Source organism: Simochromis diagramma, unplaced genomic scaffold, assembly GCF_900408965.1.
Source record: "Simochromis diagramma unplaced genomic scaffold, fSimDia1.1 OVJJ01000402.1, whole genome shotgun sequence".
In the NCBI taxonomy this organism is placed as follows: Eukaryota; Metazoa; Chordata; class Actinopteri; order Cichliformes; family Cichlidae; genus Simochromis; species Simochromis diagramma.
This window is the reverse complement of record NW_024386972.1, coordinates 4,864,564-4,887,846: the sequence shown is the minus strand read 5'-3', so window position 1 is coordinate 4,887,846 and position 23,283 is coordinate 4,864,564. Positions and strand designations below refer to the sequence as shown.

At 40.2% G+C, this 23,283-nt stretch overlaps 1 protein-coding gene across 1 annotated transcript in view; it reads left to right on the top strand.

The window, feature by feature from the left end:
• The window catches only part of LOC120737957 (disintegrin and metalloproteinase domain-containing protein 12-like), a 77,798-nt gene that overhangs the window by 879 nt on the left and 53,636 nt on the right, over positions 1-23,283 (top strand). Inside the window, exons 2-3 of the mRNA XM_040038920.1 lie at positions 11,835-11,956; positions 16,431-16,504. Of these exons, the coding sequence (XP_039894854.1) occupies positions 11,835-11,956; positions 16,431-16,504 (196 nt within the window). The remainder of the gene's footprint in view (positions 1-11,834; positions 11,957-16,430; positions 16,505-23,283) is intronic.

Sequence of the window (23,283 nt, the reverse complement as noted above, 5' to 3'; positions counted from 1 at the left end):
TTCAAGTACAAAAACTTGCTTAATTCATGGTTCACACTCATTCTCTCCATGTGTGAGCAGCAGAACATGATTTTTTTTATTTTTTGTTCCAAGTCCACCCACTGTGTACCGCAAAAAAGAGGAGCTGCTGTATAATTGATGGTGCTGAAAGTCTCTTTAGTAATCAGTTGTAACACTTTTGGCGTTTTGCTGGTGCTTTTAAAAGCATACTTCAAGGCACTTTAAGCATACTTCACTTTTTCAATTCCAGGGTTTCTCTAGTGTTAAATTTAAAAATAAAAGCCCATAGTTGATTTGAAGTTAATCAAGTGAGAAGCTTTTATGAAGCCTGAATTATGTGTATGGGTTCCCAGCAGCAGCATGACAAAGGGGCTGCACTGAGGAGATGTGAAGTCAGGTTGTTTTTATATACAGTACTAGTATGTGCTTGTTTGTTTGTTTGTTTATCTGGCATTGTGACTGCAAGCCTTTGGGCTCGTGTCATCTGAGTCACCAGCATTCTACGCCCTAGGTGAGATTCAACAAGGATGCCACACACAATAAAATTGCAACTGTGGTGAGTCGAGGAGCTGCATTTCAGTAACTTCTAAACACACTGACAGTCACGACACTCGCTGTGTGAATCCTGGGAATTAATTACCAGGAAGGGCAAATGTGTGAAACTGGGATTGAAGTATAAGGAAGTTGTTCATTTATTCATCAACAGTTCATCATCGTCAGACGTTAGCCTTGATGTGCATTTCCCGCGGGGCCGGGCTCATCGAAAACCATCATTGTCAGTTGATCGGTCTGTGAGAGTCTGAGACTGTCTGTATCGGCAGAATATTACCAGCTTTTAAGTAATTTGGGCTGATGGGGAAAATTGATGGAGGGTATTCTTCATTACAACCCACAAAAAAGTTTGCAGCCATGATTTTGGTGGTCCCTTTAATCATTAAGACATTTCTGACCAGACAAAACAGGCAAAACAAAGATGGTATATTTCACTTTCTAAACTTGAGAGGGGTTCTTTTTCTTCATGATTTCTTGGACAAGTTGTGCAAAAAATAATTTTTGTGATCAATGAAAGTAATTAGTTGTAGCCTTACTTAATGCAAAGCATAATTAGTGAGGATAATTACTGCTCATTTTCATGTGGCTCTACTTCGTCTCTAGACTGTGGGTTTCATCCAAATCTAAGGCAGCTGAAGGAGCGACTCAGTGCAATGTTGTGTTAGCATACATATTTAATGACACCCTTCCTTCAACTTTCATGTCGATTTTCTCCCTGTCTGTCTTATGCATGTTCCTGTCCTGGCTGGGCATCGTTTGTGAATGATTTCCTCCCATTGGTTGACACATTTTAGTGTCAGTGAGTATTTACGAGCCAGATGTACTGCTTCGGCCAACATGACTGCCTCTGCCTTGAGCGCTGCATGCAGCTTGTGTGCTGCACCCTCTGACAAACGAAAGCTGAGCTGTGAATATATTTTTGGACTGTAGTAAAAAATTCCTTTAGCAAACAGTGTCCCCCCCTAGAGAGACATTATCACCGTGATGTGACCCATCTCAGGTCTAAGGCATTTAGTATCTTCTCAGTACGAATGGATTCAGTTCTTCCAGATGAGTTGTTCAGGATATTTAAGACCCAGGAGACTGATAAGAAGAACTGGCTGATCTGTAGTTGTGCATCAAGACAGATTGATCAACCAGTCGTCGTTCCGCAGTGGGGATATTTGTATATAAGAGGGAAAATATCTGGACTGTGCTCATGTGGCCTGACCCTACATGTGTTACATTAATTTCTTCAAATCTGCCGTGGACTTGTTTGACCTCTCCAGCAAACGTTTAAAACACGAGCTGAAACCTGATCCTGGCTCTGGACTTTCTCGTTTGGCTTTCACACCCAGACAGGTCAGAGTTCGACTCAGCATGTCATTCCCAGAGTCTGTCTTCCCTTGTTTGGTCAGAGGTCAGTTGGCTGTGATATGTCTTGCCAGTGTCAAATCTGTCCGTGGTAATTCAAGTTCCACCCCATCAGTATTTCACCCCAAAAACATCACGTTATTATATACATTACTCTATAAAAAAAAGAAAGAAATCATACTAGAAATTATCTTACAGAGGGATTACAGAAGCATCAATCCTGATGAAGACTTCTAGTAAAGAAGGCCCACAGCGGCTGCTCTTCTTCCATGTCCTGAGGAAGAATAACCTGGGAGCTGCTGCTGGACTCCTAGCACTCCTAGCGCTCATACTGCCTGGGTGTTTGGGCCACAACTGAGAACAGAATGGCTGCGCAGAGGGTAATTAACACTGCCCTAAAAAATCATCAGCCTCCCTCTGCCACCTCTGAAGGGCATTGGCAGATCCTCCTGCCTCAGAAAAAGCAGGGCCATTACAGGTGACCCCTTGCACCCCGCCCACCACCTGCTTTACCCCTTGCCCTCTGGTCAGATCCCACGCCTTCAGACTCGAAAGCAACTTCTTCCCCTGTGACATTCGGACTGTTAAAAAACACTATCCCCCACACACCGCCTCTGCCCACTTACCTCACCAATCTGAGCCGTGGTCTGAGTAACCCACATCACTCAGGCCACTCACATACGGACTCTTTTCAGACTAAGTACATTGCACTACTTCGAAGCACTTTGTGTAACTTTGTCTTGATTGTATATATTTCTCCTGTCTTACTATTTGTGTTTTATTCCTGCACAGTTGGCTAGGAGCATCCATAATGTCGCCGTACATGTACAATGACAATAAAGGCATGATGCATGGGTGTAAAACCGTCAACAGACTATAGCTCATCATGCCTTGTGGCACCTATGCTCAATGTTAGCCAATTTGACTACATTCAAATTACAGCTTGGCCTTTATTTTTAACACAGCTATGCATTTGTAAAGTCTGAAGACTGCATCTCATAGAGTTGTAATGCTAATTCTCTTCCTACCCTCATCACTCACTTTATTAGTCAGGGTTGGACTCCCGCTTTGGCTTTAGAACTGCCCTAATTCTTGATGGCATCGATTCAACAAGGTGCTGCAAACATTTCTAAGATTTTGTTCCATATTTACATGATAACAGCACACAGTTGCTTCACATTTGTTGGCTACATATCCTGTTCCACCAAATCCCAAAGGTGCTCTATTGGATTAAGATCTGGTGACTGTGGAAGCCTTTTGAGTGCAGAGAGCTCATTGTCATGTTGAAGAAACAGTTTGAAAGGGTTTGAGGTTTGTGACGTGGCATCTTGTCCTGTTGAAAGCAGCCACCAGAAGATGTTTATTCTGTGATTATAAAGGCATGGTCATCAGCGATACTCAGGTAGGCTGTGGTGCTTAAACAAAGCTGATTTGGTACTAAGGTTCCCAAAATGTTTCAAGAAAATATCCCTCAAACCATTACATCACCACAACCAGCCTAACTGTTAATAGAAGGCAGGATGGATCCATCCTTTAATGTTGTCATGGCAAACTCTGACCCTACCATCTTAATATGGGAGCAAAAATCTAGACTCATCAGAACCTGGTGGTAATGTGTTTCAAGTGTTCTTAAGTTGAGTTTTGGTGTGGTCTTCTGCTGCTGTAGTCCATCAGCTTTTGGATTTTGACGATTTATGCTTTGAGAGAGGCTCTTCTGCATATCCTGATTGTAAAAGGGGGTCATTTGAGTTTCTGTTGCCTTCCAATTCCTTTCTGTCACCAATCTGGCCATTACCTTCTGACCTGTGGCATCAACAAAGCGGTTTCACCCAGAGAACTGCTGCTCTCTGGGTATTTTCATTTTTTCAGACTGTTCACTGCAAACCCTGGAGATGCTGAGTGTACGTGCATCTGCTAGAGTTAATACTGGTTTTAGGTAAATGGTGATACCAGTAATTAACTTGGCTGTATCAAGCATTAATGCACTGAGCATTTCAGAAATGAACATACCACACTCAAACATGCAGGAAACATGCACATCTGAGTAGCAGTCATCGTCTTCCTTTAAGGTTTGAAAAACAGAATTTTTTTCCCTTATCTAGCCACCTGCCAGATTTTACATGCCCTGTTCCTGTCACAAAAGGAAGCAAGCTGCAATATGTTTCTTAATGGGCGCACATGTTAACAGGAGCTCGACAGGTCACCTCCTACCTTGGCCAGTTTCTGACAAATTGGCTGCAGTGAAATTCTCCTGTTGCCGCTTGCTTTGTCTGTGTCTGTTCGAGTTCTGGTTCATAGGTGGAGCTGTGATGTATTTTTAAGTGAAGCAGCACGAGCCGCACATCAAAAACTGAAGACAGTTTGAAGCACAACCTTGACCAGTCCAGCCTTGTTAAAAGTTTGGGTTGGTTGTTTTTGGTTTTCATATAAAAAAGAAAATAGTAGCACCTTTTTTAAAATTGTAATTTGATACACCTTCAATTGTTTCTGTGTGACAAAACCTCAAAAGCTGTACAAATTACACTGATACGACGAATAATTCTGTGAATCCTTACATTTGTATTTGGGAATGTCAAAAGAGTGTGTGTGCACAAATTACTAACTTGAGTGCACAAGAGCAAGTATGATTTAGTAATGACTTTTTCCCTTCATGAAACCTCCCAAGAAAAAACGAATGTTTTGCACTTTTGCCATAATGAATTAGTTACATGAACAGAATTGATGTATATTTAAATCCGAGTTGCATTATTTTCTGTTGACGCGCTAATTGATTAATCAAATAACCATGCCAGAGCCATTTTGGCTTCGTCGAACACTTAAATGTCAGTCCCTGCTGTTGTAATCCTTGAGCTATGTGACTTGTTAGGCGGCTTTGATTGTGCGCCAGGCATGTGCTTCCCATGGCAGAAAGGTCTTCTAGGGAGTTGTAAATGAAATCTATCACAGGAACCATATTAACAAGCTTTCACGCAGCTCCGCTTTAAAAGCTACCTGACTCTGACCTTCGATGCTGAGGCAAAGCGTCCAAACCAGGCAGCAAGCACAATCCATGCAGCAGGGAGGGACTGGGAGGGAGGAAGGGTAACATTGTCACCCAGCCGGAGGTGTAACAGCACTGGTTTCTCAGACAGAGTTAACCTCCTGCTGAGCCAAGGGGAAATTTTTGCTGCAGGACCATCTATTTCCCATAGAGTAATTATGTGCTGACATCAGGGTAGTGTGACAGTAAATGAGTTGAGTATATGAGAGAGAGAGCATACAAAAGAGCTATTTACCGATAGAGGGAGCTTAGTGTTAAATGATTTGGTTATGACCCTAAATATACACCCCAAAAAATGTATCCTCCATTAATGACAACCATTAACAGCCTACGTTGCTGTGGCTCTTAACACATTGCTACCTAATTAGATTTAATTCAAGGAGGCCCTGTTTTCCAGTATGTGTAGATTCCTGTTACCATGATGTCACATACAGGTTTCTTTGCTCCCTAATGCATCCCTTTGGGTGTTGACATAATGACCCCCCAACTGAGAGAAGTGTTTACTGTGGAGTCGAGCCAATATTACCAGGCACTTTTCACCTTTGCTGAACAGTCTTTATGAATTCAGAGCTGTGGCTCCACTAACAAATTACAGGGTAACAAGCAGAGGATTTGTCGATAAAGTGGTGAGCGCGATATTAAGGCCTGTTTTTGAAATGTGGCACTTTCTTGGCTTTCTCTTTTTCATGTGGATCCAAGTACCAATTACTTTTAGCATTTATATCTGCTTCTTAGTGTAAAAACAAAACAAAGAAAAAGCCTGACAATAGTGACAGTCCTTAGTTTCAAGAGCTCAAAGTGGAGCGGTTGTTCAGCTGATAGGGATATTCTTTCTACAACGAAAATGAGAGAACCTAAAAAATGAAGCCAGTCTTGATTTTTGTTTTTGGAACGATTTAGAGAATATAAAAAATGTGAATTAATTCTGAATATGCTTTGATTTTACTCAGCTGGCTAACCACAACAAGCAGTCTGATCTCATCTTGGACTGTTGGAATTTGAGATGGGCATTTTTTGTTCTTGACACGCATAAAAGAAACCTAGAAAAAGTCACTAATGCGACGATAATAATTCACCCTGGACCTAGAGAAGATCTTCAAGGACTCAAAGAGATAAGGAACACGATCAAAGTTCAGTGCTTTTGCGTGTCAAGGTCATTTACGAAAAAGTGTCTACTTGATGGATCTTCCTTTCGATGTATCGTTCATCATTCTGTTCCCATTCTCTTTGAATTAGCATAAATTGCCCACTCTGATTGGGGATAAATTGAGTTCGTGATATGCTTGTCAATCACCCATTAATAAATGAACAATAGCCATAGACCTAGACATTAACCAATTTTTTTTTCTTCTTCTTTCTTGCCCCATGGCCTGATGTCAGAACCAATTTTGGGCTTAGAAACTTTTCTGGATCGTGTCCCCAATCCAGTCAGAGCTCTGATTAAAGACAGTAAGCATCTGCGGACACATGCTCTTGATGCAGAAAAAAAGTGTTCTTTTTATTTGATTTGCTTTATCAAGAACACATTTCCATATGGATCCAAGGACATGACATTTTCATGCTTTTTTCCCCCTCATGTTGTGTCATAGTTCCACATGCAGAAGGTCGACTGAACTCATTACTCTGTTCTAATTAATTAATCCCACATGCTCCTATTTCACGTCCATTTTCTTGCTTTTCCATTGTAGCCTTAGTTAAGTCACCTATACGGCAGTTTAAAAGTAATCCATTGCAAGTATTCAAGCATTTAAATACACCCTGTACTGTATTACTTTGTACTACTACTGTTAGAATAATAGTCAAGCAAAATTGTATTGCAGTAGCTGTTCAAGATGGGGCTAATGTTTCATTACTTTACATGACATTAGACATTTTAGTTGATTCTGCTGTTGACTTTGCCTCTGGGGGCATTGGCCAGTGTTTCAGGGGTCCAGGGTTGCCAAGAGATATGTGTAAATCTGTTCCAAGACTTCCCGTTCCATGTGTCAAGTCATTGCATTGTTTATTTTCACACTGTAAATAAAGACACATTTAAGCTGAACTGTCAGATAAAAGCAGGACTTTCGATCTGCATGCAACCAAACACGTTTAAATGTTTTTGGTCCCTCCTCGTGAAATTACATACCGAAACCAGGAAGTTACCACTGCTAAAAAATGCTATCTCTACAGATTTTGGATCTTTCTCTGGTGGACAAAAGTAGAAAAGTAGAAGCCTTAATGATTTTTAAGTTATGTCACGATTAACAGCAGCCTAGAGCTACAGGTTATGCTACCTATAAAAAGTCTATCAACTCTATAAATCTTTTTTGTGTGTGTATGCCAGCTTTGGCAGAGCAGATAAGCTTCAGGGCAATAATTGGTTACAAATTGCAGAACATTTTTGAATTTTAATTTTCTACTGTTCCAATATGCCCCTCTGAACAGCTTCCACAGCAGGACCAGCGATACCAGTAATGCTTAATGTTTAATGCAATATATAGGCAAAATGATGGATACTGTATACCGTTGAGGTTGCATAAATGTAGAGTGTTGTTACATTGTCAGAGAGAGCCATGTTTTTGTAATGAGTAATATTACCACTTTGCAATCCTAGTGAATATGGTTTCCAGATTTAGACTGAGATTGTTTTCTTCCTGCTGTTCCTTATCTTTATTGTGTAGAAATACAAAACTTATCACTGATACAAGTAGAATCTATATTGGTACATAAATGCTTATTCACTATGCACTGATTTATGGCATTCAGTGTTGCCTAAACTGTAGTGGTGTGAAGGACAAGGAGCTCAGATGGTACTTGACACTATGGTGCTTGAGTTAATGTTGCTTGGTTCACACCACTATAAACTTGTCTAAAACAGTTGTGGATGCATGTGTCTTCTTCACTTGTTTTTGTACCGTTGATGGGATTTTGCTTGTCAAAGAGTCTCCTTGAGGCTGTCAAAGGCGTTGTTTTTCCCATTTCAAATCTTAACATTTTCAAGATCGGAGAGAATTGCTGTCAAAGTCACTTTGGAGTGTGTCCTTGTGGGCTTTTGTTGTGCCAGTCATCAGGCTAAGAATGGCTGTCATTTGGATTGCTCTTGATTGATGTATCCACATATGTGAAGCCTGTATCCCATCTCAGTGAGGACCTGCATGCATGTGAGGGGCACGGCCTCATCAAGTACGCAGATAAAAAGAACAGCATGCCATTTGTGTTGGAAAAACCACAATTGTTATGAATACATTATTATATGGTTGTCTGTCAAAGAGAGAGTTGTGGTTCCAAACAACTGGGCTCTGGGATATAATAAAGAGGAAGAATTGTGTTGATTTGTTTTAGTGTGATGGATAGAAGGAAAAAGGGAAGAGCTGGAGTTGTGACAGGCTGGTAAGAATATGTCTGAGATCAGCTAAGAACTGAGGAAGGTCATCTGTTCCCTGCGGCCAGCAGCTCAAAGGCTGTGGAAAAGCATTCTTTTAGGAGCACTGACAATGCCAAGAAATGCTTCACTGTGAAACAGCATCAGGAAAAAAGTACATTTAGACTCTTTAATGTCTAGGATAAAACTGGTCTTGTGGCTGTTCTTTCAGAGATGCATAAATGAAGCCAAAATGTTAAAAAGTGCAAATTTTACAACCAGACTTTTGCCCAGTTTTAGCACCAGTGCTTCTGTTGCTCTAGATCAATAAATCAGTGCTTTCTGCTCAAGGGTCCCTAAGATTATCAATGCAGCAGGAAAACAAACAACGATCTTTCTTAGATTTCTAGAACCCTGGAGGGCGCATGGCTCTACAGTTGGAAATTGAAAGGTATTAAATATAGGATGGATGGATTGCTTTGAAATTTTGTAAAGATATTTTTTTTGTCTCTAGCGGGGGAATATTTTTGACTTGACTACCAAAAGGTTTAACTTTAAACTTGAAATATCTCTGTTTTTTAGATGGATTGCCACAAGATACCCTACAGGCTTGCGTTACACTTTTCTTTCTGCACCATAATGAAACTGAATCTGCAGTTTTGAGTACAGTATCTTTTGTCATTGGATCAACTGTGCATGATATAAAGTTTGCATGTGTTCCCCAGCTACTCTGGCCTCCTCTCGAGAGGGTTTATTGATAGAATAGTCAGCAATCCTTGACCGAAGTCTTGTTAAAAAACTTTTTAAAACAACCTCTGTGCTTTGAGGGTCGGGAACTAGAGTCAAATTTATCCCAGATTCAAATCTTTGGTGCACTTGAGCCACAAATCGCTCAGTTTATTCTTAGAGTGAATATTGTGCACCTTCCATCAACCAGTCAAACACAGTAATGCTCTGTAAAATAATAAAACACTGACTACACATGCTCAGTATGTAATAGATTTTTGGTTATTTTTCTTAAGAACGCTGCTAGGGAAAGCCAGAATTATTGCTTTATCCAGTCACGGATCTGTATCACGTTTCTGTCACCCGCAGGCAAATACACACACACAGTCATATTTCTCAGTACACAGGCACACCTCTCACCTAGTATTGACTTTATTGAGGCAATATAAGTGGTACAAGCTCTCATTGTGTACACTGGAACATAAAGGAAGGTGAACATGGCCAAAACTCTGCTTTATTAAGACCCCTGTTTACACTCTCTGTTATTGAGTATATAAATAAGGCATTGGGATTTGGTGCCACTTTTACCGCTCCCTTAATGCTTCTGGTGGCTCTTATAACATTCCAGCTAACAAAAGTCACTTGCACATTGCATACACTGCAGTCCTGTCATGCTTCAGTTTTACCTAATGTCTTTCTCAAGCATGTGGAAAAGAAATGAGCCTGCAGACTATTTCCACTAATATAATGCCATTCATAAAAGCAGGAATTAAACCTCAAAGAACACCACATTTGCAAAAGGGTTATTCACTTGTGGACTTTGAAGTCAAGGAGCCCAACGCTGTATGGTTGTGAATCTCGTCTCCAAAGATGATGAGGCTCATGCATCAATATAAATCAAAAATCGGCTAACCACAATGTGAACCTGACCTTTCTCTGTCAAAGCTTTCCACAGTTTCCCCCCTTGTCTCTTGTGTTTATTTGTCCATACCTTCCTTAGAGGTTGTCATCTGTTCCCTTACTCAGCATGTCCACCTCCCCCAGACAGTGTGGTTTTCTGGGACTAATTAGAGTAGGAGTGCTTCTCTTGTTGTTCTGTGTATTATGCCGTTCCGTCCTTGCCCAAGCCTGCTTCTCATCATCAGGATGAAGTTGCATAGAAACTGCTGAGCAGGTCACCTCTGGCTCTCTGCTATCAGCTGGAATGGGTCTGTGATGTATTCCAGAGTGGTGGTATCCTCAGAGGGTAACCAGAACAAAGCTCAGCTGGGGTGTGTTGTGCCTGACCTGGCTTACTAATGCTGGATAATAGGCAGACTCAGCAATTTAGATGGGTGAGTCATGTGTAGAGAGACAGCAGGGGACAGAAACCTCAAAAGAAGCGCCTTGAATCTGCTGGAAATAATAATCAAGGATGAGTATATTCCCTTGAGTTTGCTTTATGTTTATGTGTGCTTAGAATGTTATTCAAAATTAAGATGGAGTAAAGTTTCAAGTTCAAAATATTATGCACGGACCGACCACACGCATAACTTTCCACAAACGCACTGACATCAAAGTCAAACTAAATCTGTCTCTCTGCTGTTTGGAAGTGCTCAATGGAGTATCACTGGGAGAAAACAGAAAGCAAGCAAACAATTGATTTAGTATGTTTGCTCTGAAACAAATGGTTCTAACAACCCCTGCTGTTTTAGTAAGAGACCCAAGCTGAAAAATAACTTCCCCAATGCGGGGAGCTGATTACTGCAGGAACCCTGTTAGCAGTGTCCTCCAGAGGCTCACTATTGCATTCTGGCTCAGTACGTGCTCATAATGTACTATTTAGAAAAGCTGCAGCTTCTGTCTTGCTTAAAGGTAGTAGACTTGCTCGGGTAGTGGTTGTTTTCCTGCCGTTTCCTGTCGGCTCACTTTGGGGACGTGAGTATTGGATTTGGAGACGGATATATTCTTAAATGACTGGCAATACAGCAGAGCCCCAAGTGTTGTAGCCATTCGGAGGCTCGGTTAACACCCTGTCAGAACAGTGAGAGAGGAGATAAAAGCGTGCTGGGAACAATGCCCCAAAGCTACGTCTAATCCCTGCGCTGCATTCTGGACACTGGCCCTGTGTTAGGAGTTATCGCAGCAGCAGCAGCAAGTCAAGCCGTCTTCACTCAAAACTCTCCATTAGTCAAGAACTACGGAGATTTATGCAGCTCGAGTGTGAGAGTGGGTGGTTACGGTTTTGCCACAAGTTAACAGTTTTCATCGCTTGATGTCTGAGAGTGCCATTTAGTGTTGTTGTATTTATGTCTTTATGGCAGAGGAGAGGGGATCCATTCTACTGATGGTCTATAAAAAGAAGACAAACATATGTTTGGGAACAGCTTAGATATAATGGAAATGGCATTTTGTCAGCGTAGATAATTGTTAGCTATGAAAAACAAATACATTCAGGGAGCATTAATTGCACGCTATGGTGCAGAAAAGCCATCACATATACAAACGCTGTGATTCTGTTGAAGTGACACTTTATATTACAAGGCAGCTCTACTGTCAGGTTGTGCTCTGACTGATGCTATTAATGAACACCAGGCTCAGGATTTAATAGCGAGGAGGAATTCGCTGTCAGTATTGTTTGAAGAAAATCAGTTTTGAAAATGTTCCTCTTGTTTGTGAACACAGAACAGAATGTGGACATTGTCTTTCTTTCTTTCTTTCTTTCTTTCTTTCTTTCTTTCTTTCTTTCTTTCTTTTTTTTGCAGATACTGAGAGAATTTAGAATAAAGAACACTTTGAAGTTTTCTCTGCATTCTCACTCGGTTTTTATATTTTCTTTTATAGGAAATCCTCCGAGCACTGTTGTTCCACACAGACCGACAGCAAGGCAGAAACACTATGGGACTACAGTACCTCTTCAGCTTGTTGGAAAAGACTGGAAACCAATCAGCCAGCTCAAATCCCAGGTGGACAATAGTAGCCGTTTATGTTTTTACATTTTTTATTTTACTGTTCGTCTACTTTTCAGCATCTGTTCATCGTACAGTGGATCAATTGTCTTTGCATATTAGTATTACTGTGGTGTGTTTTTATATATGGTGTTGTGTAAGCCTTAAGCCACATCTCATTTCTTTATATTTTGCTAGGAAAATGGGAAATGATATACAGGGCAAAAACAAGAGTTTGTGCAATTTTAACAACCTTGAAAGTCAATATTTGGTATTACCACCTTTATCCTTCAACACAGCCCGAACTCTCTTAGGTAAGAAGTCTTCAGAAATAGTTCTCCAGGCTTCTTGAAGGAAATTCAAAGCTTTTCTTTGGATGTTTGCTTGCTTTCCTGTCAAGATGATCTACCACTGCTTCAATGCATTGTGGTCCAGGCTCTGAGGAAGCTAATCCATGACTGATAGTGATCCATTGTGTGCTTTTACTGCATTGGCAATATGTTTGGGGTCACTGTCATGCTGAAAAATTACATTTCCAATATTCCATATTGAGAATATTTGAACCACCTGATTCAAATGATGTTCAGTCCACTTCTTGTTTAATTTGGCATACCTCAATCTTTTGTCTTCCATTTTCTGTCTTTAAGAATGTTTTTTTTGACAGGCACTCCTCCAAAGGGTCAGAGTTGAGTCTTTTCTTGATTTTTACTTGTTTTTCTAATTTTTAAGGACATGACTACATACACAGTTTATCTGCTATGGATAATTTTTTTATGTCTCCAACTTCTCATTTCGTCCTGTACATTGTGGCTGATAGCTCACCTTGTTGGTGCACAAATCATATTTTTGCCTATTAAACTGTTATTCTTTTTTTTTTTCTTTTCTTTTTTTTTTTTTTTTAATAAATTCAATGTGCCTAAAGGTGAACATTTTTCTTTTACTAAATTTTCTGTTATGTGTAGGTGCAACACTGGTTTATCCCTTGATTTGCATGCCTTTTTTACACTTGAATAATTCATAGGTTAGGGTTAAGTGCCTTAAAAAGCAAAAGTACATTCCTTTTAAATGGTGAAGTGTGGAACTGGTATGAAAATGAATACAAAAATCAGCCAATGTTCAAAGTCTCAGGATCAACTGACACCTATCAAAAAAGCAAAAGTGCAACTCGACTCCTAGTACACTAAAGTTATATTTGGAAGGCAAAATGATGGGGTCATTGGGGTTAGTTTAACACAGCTTTTCCATATATCCCAATATATTTTTGCATGCTTCCATTATTTTTTTTACCATACAAAAACTAAACGATTTTACAAAAAACAACGACTACCAGCGTCAAAATTATTAGTCTCTGTGATGTTATTTGTGCCTCCACTTTTTGCTGGGTAACAGTCTGCAGTCCTTTTGTCCTGTTGTAGTTTTCAGCAAGTCTCGAATGTGCCTCCTGAGCAATCCAAGCCCATTCTTCTTTGTCCTACTCTCAAGCTCCTCCAGATTTGATGGTGTTCTTGGATGGACCTTGGTCTTCAGTTTACCCTGTAGATTTTCAGTCACATTTAAGTCAGGGCTTCGTGTAGGCTATTTTTATCATTTTAAAAGACAAAGTGATAATCCAGACTCAGTTTTGCTGCAGATTGCTTACAGTTTTAGTTCATATTCTTCATGATTCCTTACACCTTGAAGAGATTCCCAGTTCCAGATGCACTGTAGCATCCTCACAGTATAATACTCCTACCACCATGTTTCACTTTGGGGACTATTCTTCTAGTTGTACTCCTCTTCTCCAAACATAATCAGCATTTCTATGGCCAAAGAGCTCTAGTTTCGTCTCACCTGACCAAAGAACATGCTTCAAATATGCATATTTTTTTTCTTCAGAATGTCCTTAGCATACTTCAGTCTGGCTTGAAAGGATTTCTTCTGCAGAAGTGATGTTGTGTTTTTCCTCAGTCTGCAAGCTCACAGTCTATTCTTGTGCAGTGTTCTTGTGATTGTCTACTTTGAGACTAAAACTCCTGAAGTCATTCACTAGTGTCTTGGCAGTTGTTCTGGGGTCTTTAGTCACATATCTCACTATTTTTCTTTCCAGAGTCATTGAAATCTTTCACTGCCAACCTCTTACTACCTCTTCCAGGCTTGTGGCTTTCTTTCAATTTCTTGATCATACTTTTCACCCCAGTATCAGTGGCGAAATCTAAACTGATTTCTTTTGGTTTTGGCATGCTCACTTAAGTGACAGCTCCAAACCCTGGTTTGAGTTTTTATATCGTGTGTAAAGTGGAAGATAACGCTCATTTGTAACTTGTTGTTACAAGGTTTGAGCATTCCAAAGTTAAAGCACATCATTGCACAGCAGTTGTTTCTGTTAACGCTCAATAAAAAAAATCTGTATTTCAGTATTTTGATTCAAATTTGAATCAAATTGATCTGGAAACTAAATTAGCACAGGTATCTTTTCTGCAGTAATCTATGTTCAGAGGTAAGTTCACTAGTACCCATGCTACAGTATTGCTTAGTATTGTTTAGCAGGTTTGTGTTGTTGGGAAACTAGTACACTTAATCAGATTGAGAAAAGTAAAAACTTGGGGTGGCCAGAGTTATTTATATAGTAAAATGAGTTATTTTAGCCTTAAACAGATTTTTGTAGATATAAATGAGATGGTATTGTAACGACGTAAAACTGATAGTATTTGCTTTTTAAGTATAAGTGTATGGAACGTCATTTTAGCCTGTTGCTAGGTGACTGGAAGGCAACATGGCTGACCTAATAATATCTGATATAGATAAGAACCTTCGGTGGCCTAAGACCTATCTGTGTGCTAGGTTTGGTTGTTCTAATCCTGGGGGCTAGTAAGATGACATAGCCTGTCAGTGCATGGCCCAGGGCCTGGCTGCTGGATCTCCAACCAAGTCTCTGCAAATCTGACTATGAAAAACAACTGAATATGATATTCTTTCTTTCTTTCTTTTTGGCTAGCCTAACTATCTTGACAGTTTTTTTTTTCATCTCCTATTAATGTAATCTGACAAGTAACATTGCTTGTGTATTTAACAGATAGTCTCAGTGTAGGAGTCATTTAAATTCGATGCAATCTGAAGTGATTTAAAAAAAAACAAACAAACAAAAAAACAGATCACTTACTAACAGATCAGGAACAGCAGTCAGGTAAAATATATTTAAATGAATTGGATCACATACAGTCAGCATAATCATAATCATTTCTTTATGTTAATATTTCAAGCACAGACAGCTGTTCGAATTCAGAATCTGAGAATGGAAGAAAGCGCTAAATGACCCGCTGGAACATCGATGAAGTGTTTGAAATGTGGGCTCCTTGGCTCAGTTTGTTGATATAATCCCAGACTATACAAACAAAGTACGTGGCTGCAAGCAGACATAAAAGCACAAAGCTGAGCTAAGCTTCCAGGTTGTGTTATTGACTGAATTCATTTGTGCATTATTTTGTTTTGTCTTAACCAAACGATCAAGGTGCCACAATATTTCTTAATGAACACTCGCCATGAAGGCGAATTTAAGTGCAACTGCCTAGTAACAAATCCAAATATCCTCTGCATCATCTGTAATTCATCTGAAGACAATGATGGTTGTACCCATTATATAGTGTAAGCCTAACCATGTGTTTGGAAAAATGTGTTTGCAGAAAATAGCGGAAGGTTTAGTCCCACAGACAATATTACTGCCTGAAACCTTAAGTGTTCTGCTTCCACATCCTCTTATGATCCACTAGACATTCTTCTTCATGGGGGGTGATGGATGACTTAACCCAGAGAAGTGCTCTTTGCTGCAGTTGACCCAGATTGAGCTGCATGTGTCAGATGTGTTTGTGTGTGCTTGTTGTTGCCCTGGCAATTTGGAAAATGTGAGGCAGAGGAGGATTTCTCTTTTTTTGTGCTTGTGTGTATGAGTGAGGGTATCACACTAAAAGAGAGAGGTTGTGTGTGTGTGTGTGTGTGTGTGTGTGTGTGCGCGCGCATGTGTGGGGCGGAGGGAAGACAGGAAGGCACGTTTGTTGCACAGCGTGACTGACAGAAGTGATATATATGACCCTTCATCTGACTCTAACAGAGACGCACGGTGTTGTAACTCATTGGGTGTGAACACTCATGGGTTTCTGCAGGATTAATGTCAAATGCAATAGAAGCATAACGCTAATCCTCTCAGCTCTTGTTCTAAGATACAAAGTAGCTTCGTAAGGATTTCCGACTCCTCTGATCAATTGAAAACAGTCGTCTTGCATCCTTTCTCACAGTGCTGGGTGGTTCAGTCAAAGTTTCATTCTGATTGGAGTAAAGTTTCTAGTGTTTTGGGGTTGTTGTTTTTTTCATTATACTGCCACACAGCTATTTTCTAACTAATGCTGCAGCATTCGAACAGCAACAAGTGTCACAACAAGTCTTCCCTCAATCAAAAATCTGTGTGTGAGAGTCCAGAATTAATTTTTCCTATCTCCTCTCCTGCTTGTTGTCTCTTCAGAGCCACCCAGCATCACTGAAGCTCCTGATTGAAGTGGAAAGTGAACAGCTGCTCCTGGCTCTAGAGAAAAATGAGTAAGTGTCCCTCTTTTCATACATGCCTTTAGCTTACAACTGCGTGGTTTCTGGAGTACAAATAGGTGGCATATGCGGTGCCCAGGGGCTACAACTGGGGATCTATCCAAAGAACGAGAGGGAGGAAGTGTCTCTTTGCGCTGTGGTGTGGGCATGCCAGGGCTCTCTGTGCTCGAGTCTTTTTGTGTGCTGAAACAAAGACTTGAAAGATAGAAATTCCTGGAAGCATCAGCCAGACTGATGAAAACCGACGTCTTCTTCCTTCTTCTCCCTCTATCTTTTCATTTGATCTATTGGCATAAGACGGGGGAGAAGGAGGCTTTGTTTGAACACCGCAGACACCCAGCGCTCTGCGTATTAAGATACTGTCAACATGATGTCAGTTAAGGGACTGGCGAGGAGGAGTAACATCATTTGAAAGAGATGAGGTCATTGGCGGAGATAGATTTTGACAGAGATGTAGCTGTGGAAGTGTTAGGAGGAATATTTGTCATCTTTGCATTTTTACAGAAGGACTCATTCAATGTGGCCTCAGACAGTCGGAGTTGAGCGTACTGCTGAGAAGGATGGGGCGTGATTGATGGAGCAATATGTTTTCCATCCAGCCTGCTGCCACACATGAGCAACCAGGAACAAGCAGAGCTGTCTGTGTGATGGAGAGAAAGCGGGCGAGGGAAGCAGAGAGAGAGTGTGAAAGGGTTTTTATACCATCGTTAGCCATGAATCTCACTTGTTTTCCAGACTTAATATATGTAAATTCCACCTGCAAACTGTGGGACAAAGCTTTCAACACTAGCTACAGCAATTTTTATGGCTCGCCTGCGCTGAAAATATTTTTTTATTGGAAATCACACTCGTTTTTTTTTTTCCTGTTGAATATTCATGCTTTGCACAGGTGGGGATTTTGCAAAGCTGTCTTTCAGATTGTCAGATTTTCCTCAGCTATATTTCATTTTAAAATGGAAACAAAGCTTTTCCCACAACCAGCAGCAGTGGAAACACCTTACGTTCTCATACATCGCCCATCTGATTTTCATTCGGCATGACTGCCATCATTGTCCTGTGGCTTGAAATGTAAAGTCCTGTGTTAGTTTCAAAGCCATAGCCAAGAGGAACAAACAGAGATGATGGAGAGGTGCAATCTAGATCTTTCTAATGAGCTTGAGCATGATGGAACGACTTTAGTCAAACAAACCTCCGTGCTTTCCAAATACCAATCTGTCACAATGTACTGTCAACGCTTGCAGCAAGTCTCGAGAAAAAGGTTTAATTACTATCAATGAGTGTTCTGTCGCAAGTCAAAATAATACTTCATCAAAAAAATAGCTACTTAATGCCATATATGTTTGACAAGACAAAACACACACAAAGGACATGAGTTGAAAGAGACGTGTTGATAAGTGTGTTGGCTTTGGTCGGTGTCGACAGCGAGAACAGAACCTGCTGTGCTGACTTTTAGTGAAGGTTCTTGTCTGAGGTTGCTGGCAGACTGGCTCTACGTCGCTGATGAAACCCAGTTGTTCAAACACAGCCGACATCTGTAGAGGTAGGAAAAAAAAATGTTCCAGGATGAAGAGATTTGAATTAAGCACCCAGATTTCTTTCTTTTATTTTTGGGGTTTCTTTTCTTTTTCAGAAATCTGTTAATAAATATTGCTGGCTACAAAACATGATTGAGGTTTCACTGCACGGTTGAATGTGATCAGTTCAGCCGTAATGATAGGTGAACGTGATCTGTGTGACAGAGTAGCGGTTGCTGCCTTTTTCACAAAGTTCATCAAATGCATTTTCTTTCACATTTTTTAAATACGTGTTGCAAAACTTAAGTCAAAAAAACACATTTTTGCAACTATTCCCGGGTTGTTTTTCACTTAAAGATTAAAAACGTATAACGTATATCTTCATCCTTGTTTTTAAGGTGTTAGCCCAGGAAACCAAACCTTTAGACACAACTGATCCAACGGTAAGGTAACAACTCTGGTGTATAGTTAAAAAATGCAGCTGTAACTGGCACCTTGTCATTTTCAATTACTGTATTAGTTTCAGTCAATATTTAAGAGGATCTCTGGTGTTTCTGTGATGGTGAGTTGCGTAGTGTCTGTGGCACTGATGACATTTGGAAAGCCTGCAACATGATGAAAACTCTTCGTGATTCTTGAAATGTGTTGTGCGCGGCGGTACGGAAAATGCTTTGGTGTCTGCTCTTTGGCATTAAGGGCTGCGGAAGCACGAGACACCGACTTCAGATATTCCTACAACATCCCCGGACACACTCACAAAGCAGCCTGTTGTCAGGATGGAAAGGGCGCTTGCCGCCTGGAGCAAAATGTCAACGTGTGTCAATGTGTGAACTTGCACTTTTAACTGCAGTTCAAAAACTTGCTGCCCGACCGCACTGTTGAACTAAAATATGTAAAGTAAAAAAGAAATGAAAGCAGAATGAAATAAGCTCCAGACTGCTACCTATTTGATTTAGATTACGCTTTTGGATGTATGCACATCAAATAAATTTTTATGTGGATCAAGTCACTGAAACATCCAGCAGGTATTGCTTGCAGAGGGATTCCATCTAAAATAATATTAGCAGTGGTAAGACATTTTAAACATCCCCCGCTGCAGACAAATTAAAGTCCCTACAATACAGATGTTGAACATGATTTACATTTCCCACCTGTGAAAAATAATCTGTTTTTATGTGAAATGCATATTCAGCAGATGAGTATCGCACTGCAAGCTTAAGTGATCGCACTATTTGCCCGGTGGGTGTACATCATTCCACATTTTCTGACTCTAAAAGCTCCAGTTGAACATGATGAAGCAACACATTGTTTCATTTACTGCAAAGAGGTTGGCTGTTGAGATGCCACTAGGCGTCCTAGACTCGTCTTCTTGGATCGGTTTTGTTAATAGGAGACAGTCAAAATGAGACTTGGTGTTGTCTTTGTTTCTTATTACTAGAAGGTTAAAGACCTTAATTACAGGCTGTGGCAATACTCAGAGGGAAAGTAAACAGAATGCACAGCATATACTACTGTATATATCTCATTACTATTGCATATACTCTCTGTTCTCATTTCCTTTGTCACTGTTTGAAGCATTCATTCAGATTCTTGCCTTTGCTGGGTGAGAGAGGCTTATGCACATTTAGTCTAGTTGTGACAGTTACTGAGCTTTGACCTCAGGGTATTGAACCACTTCTGGTCAAGCTGTTATAGCAGCTCTTGCTGCTTTGTGCCTTTGAATGTGAAGCCTCCAGGCATATCAAGATGAGTCCCAAGCTAAGCAGGCAGCATGCTCTCCATCCATATTTCCCTTTCTAAATGGACTGCAAGAGACTGAAAGAAAGCCTGGGGCTCATCATCTGGGTGGAGAATGTTTTTGGTTGCTTACGCTTGAGGTTTCTCGCTGCTCATCATGGCTTATAGCCTTGAGCATAATGTGCTTGGAGGTTGGCTATTCATCTTCTGGAGTCTTTTGTGTTGTCAGACAAACAATCACAACGGAGCACACATCGATGCAGATCCACAATCCTAAAACTGGCCCTTTCCCTGGACAGAGGGCAGACAGGAAATGTTTCCTGGCTGCAAACTTCTTCTATCACTCTGGTGCTTGGCAAAACAAAAGAGACAGAGTCCAGACACAGTTTGTCCTAGTTTGCGTATTGGACTTTAAGATGTTATTTGATTCCATGTCTTGGACTGGACCACTGCTGGCCTGTGACCTGTTGCTTCTCTCAACGAAGACATTCTCATGTCTCACTGAAAACACGGTTAGGAATGGGCCTCTCCTGGGGAGCTGAACAAACAAAAGGCTAAAGACTCTGCATAAGTGTTATTGTTCTCGTCTAAGCCACACACAGATTGTTTAAGGAACATCAAAACCAAAGATGCTCATGTGTATCAAATCGTCGCTCTTGCTATAGAGCTAAGATTGAGACAAAGAGAGCATTAAATCTTTCTCCAGTATATACATGAAACGACATGGATTATTTTTTTTCTCATTATGATTTATACAAGACTAGAATGTGTGAAATAACGACATCTTAACGATAATGTTTCTGAGTGCACCTTGCAGATATACTCTTTCTTTTTTTTTTTCTCCATGACAGCTTTTTTCTTAAAGGTGATTTTTCTTTTTTTTAATGATTGATGCAATATTTGGCAGTTTGTATTTCACTGCAGCACAGATGATTGGGTAACTATAGTCAGCTCCTACACTGTATTCTTTTTTTACTCCCCCCTGTTAAAGGTTGAAAGAATAATCCTAAACTATGCTGGCCTAAGTCTTTAATGCATCACCCTGAATGATCATCTCAGGGATGAACAAGAAAATCTATTTTTAGCCAATGAAATCGGGCGACATCATCAGCGGCGATGACGATTCCAACGCCAGTGAACGGCGATGAATTTTCATCCGTGACTTGATTGACTTTAGATTTGATCTTTATGTGCATTTAAATTGCTGTCTGTCTGCTGAAGTGTTTTGTGTGCGTAATGAACTGTGCATTTGCTCAGGTGACGATTTGACTGTGTCCCGCTAAGCCAACAACCAGTGATTGAAACCCAGTGATAACCAGTTTTCTTGAGCAGCACTTATACTGAAAACCTATTGAATTTCTCCCCATTGCTACCTGCAGTACAAAAGTGTGAAAAAGTAAGGTGGAATTTAATTTCATTAGGCGATACCTAAATACATCTTCCCTCCTGTTAATGCTGCATATGCTGCATAGATCCAGTAAATGTATTTTTTTTGAAAGAATGCGTCTCATGTATAGACAGAAATATACATGAGCTTTCTTTTATCACTGAAACACACAAACACACTATAGTCTAAAATTCATTCAGAACCAGGAAACCTTTTTCTCAGCGAAGGATGCACTGAAGCTTAACTAGCCTTTGTACCTTTCTTGTTACCCTTGCGGCTGCAAGGCCATGATACACTGTGATTCATTAGTTTCAAAGACAAGCCTTGGAAATAGGCTCATCTTTTCCAGAGCCTGCACCTTTTAACTACTTCCTTCAAAATGGAATTTTTTGGAAGGAGCTTCCCTCTTTTGAATTACCTTCTCAGAAGCTCCAATTATTTTCAAGCTCAGAGCTGTAATTAATAACTTGGACTCAATGTTCCTAATTAATTAGAAAGTTACACTTGAAAGGTCTTAGAAAAGCTTGTTTCTTCTTTCAGAATGGGAAACAGAAAATGAAACGGGCTTTTGTTATGATTATTTCTGTATACGTGTGTTTTGGTGATCTTGAAACCTTTCATTCCGGTCTGTAAGCTCACTTCAAAGCTCAAGGTGCAACAAGAACTGGGACCATTCACCAAATGCAACCTTGTTCCTCTCGAGTTTCTTTGTCACTTTTTTTTTTTTTCTTACTAAAATGTACATGACATCTAAATAAAGGCTGATATTTGCTATGTTTTAAGATGTCATTTGTGTCTGATATACTGTAGTTTTCCCCCTGGAATTGGAATAATTGGAGTTTCAGTTATCAAGGTTCAACTCTACATGTAGACCGTTTAGCACTGTGATTTTGAAATGTCAAAACAAAAATTCACAATAGCAAAGGACACTTTTCTAAGTTGTGAGGGACGTTTTCAGTCCTTTGCTCTAAACCCGGAGCATTTTTCCAGATAGACCACAGGGGTCTCAAGGCTCCAGCTGGTAGATCTATTCCTTAGCCCCCCTCCTCTCACCATCAAGTACACAGCCAGCTGAAACCTTCTGAAAGTAGCAGTTTCTCTCTGGCGAACAAGCCGTCACTCCTCCTTAAAGAACTTATAGAAGCTCCTGCAAATAATAAAGATGCCTCTACTTTTAAATTCGGACCAATCTGGTTTGGTGTCTCTTGGTGATTGCAGATGATGGATGGGGAGCATTTCTTAAAAATAAAAACTTGGTTTCTTTTAACTAGTCGCCATCCCGTACAAAGGAGCAAAGATTTTCTGAATGCTGCTTGTGTGTAGTGCTCAGGGTTTTGGAAATACATGAATTGTAAAATACTAGACAGCCCTGATCCTGTGTTTTGTATGACTCTTTTGCAGCTAATCCATGAATTGAAAGTCTTAACAATAACCTGTTCGATTTTACCTGTAAATGCCAGCCTGTCATTTCAAACAGACTCCAGTGCATCTTTCAGGATAAGATTAAATAAAAATGAATGAACAAAAGGGATTGTTAAATATAGACTAGGTCACGTGTTTTATTTTCACACCTATATGCAATTGCATTCTAATATTTAAGAAAGTATAATGTAATTTTCAGCACATCTCAGGTGTCTTCTACTTTCAGTTCTCCATCCATCTTGTGAATATGTGATGAAAAATCACGTCCCCCGAGTATCAGCTTAATCAAATTTCAGCCCTGTTTAACAGCACCATAGCTTCATCAGATATATTAGCATATATTAGTTTTTACGTCTTGCATTATTGAACAGCATAGTTACATTTTTCTTTTGATTAATTTATTAAAGTACAGCATTTGAGCAATAAATTATTTGGTGATTAAACTCAGATAAAGCTATATAGCAGATTGGACTCCAACAATGATAAGAAGTAGGACAGGACCCCCTAGAGTTTAGATGCTGGCGGTGGCGGAGATGAAGCAGGTGGAGGCATGACTCTCCAGCTGATCAGGATATGAAGGGGGCCACACGAATCAAAGTCTGGAAGGCAGAAAAGAGGTTGAATGGGTTGCAGAAGACGGGCAAGTAAATGACTTGGCCAGAGTGATCGCGGCAGAATTGAGTTTGACAGTATGGGAAAGTGGAAGCGATGTA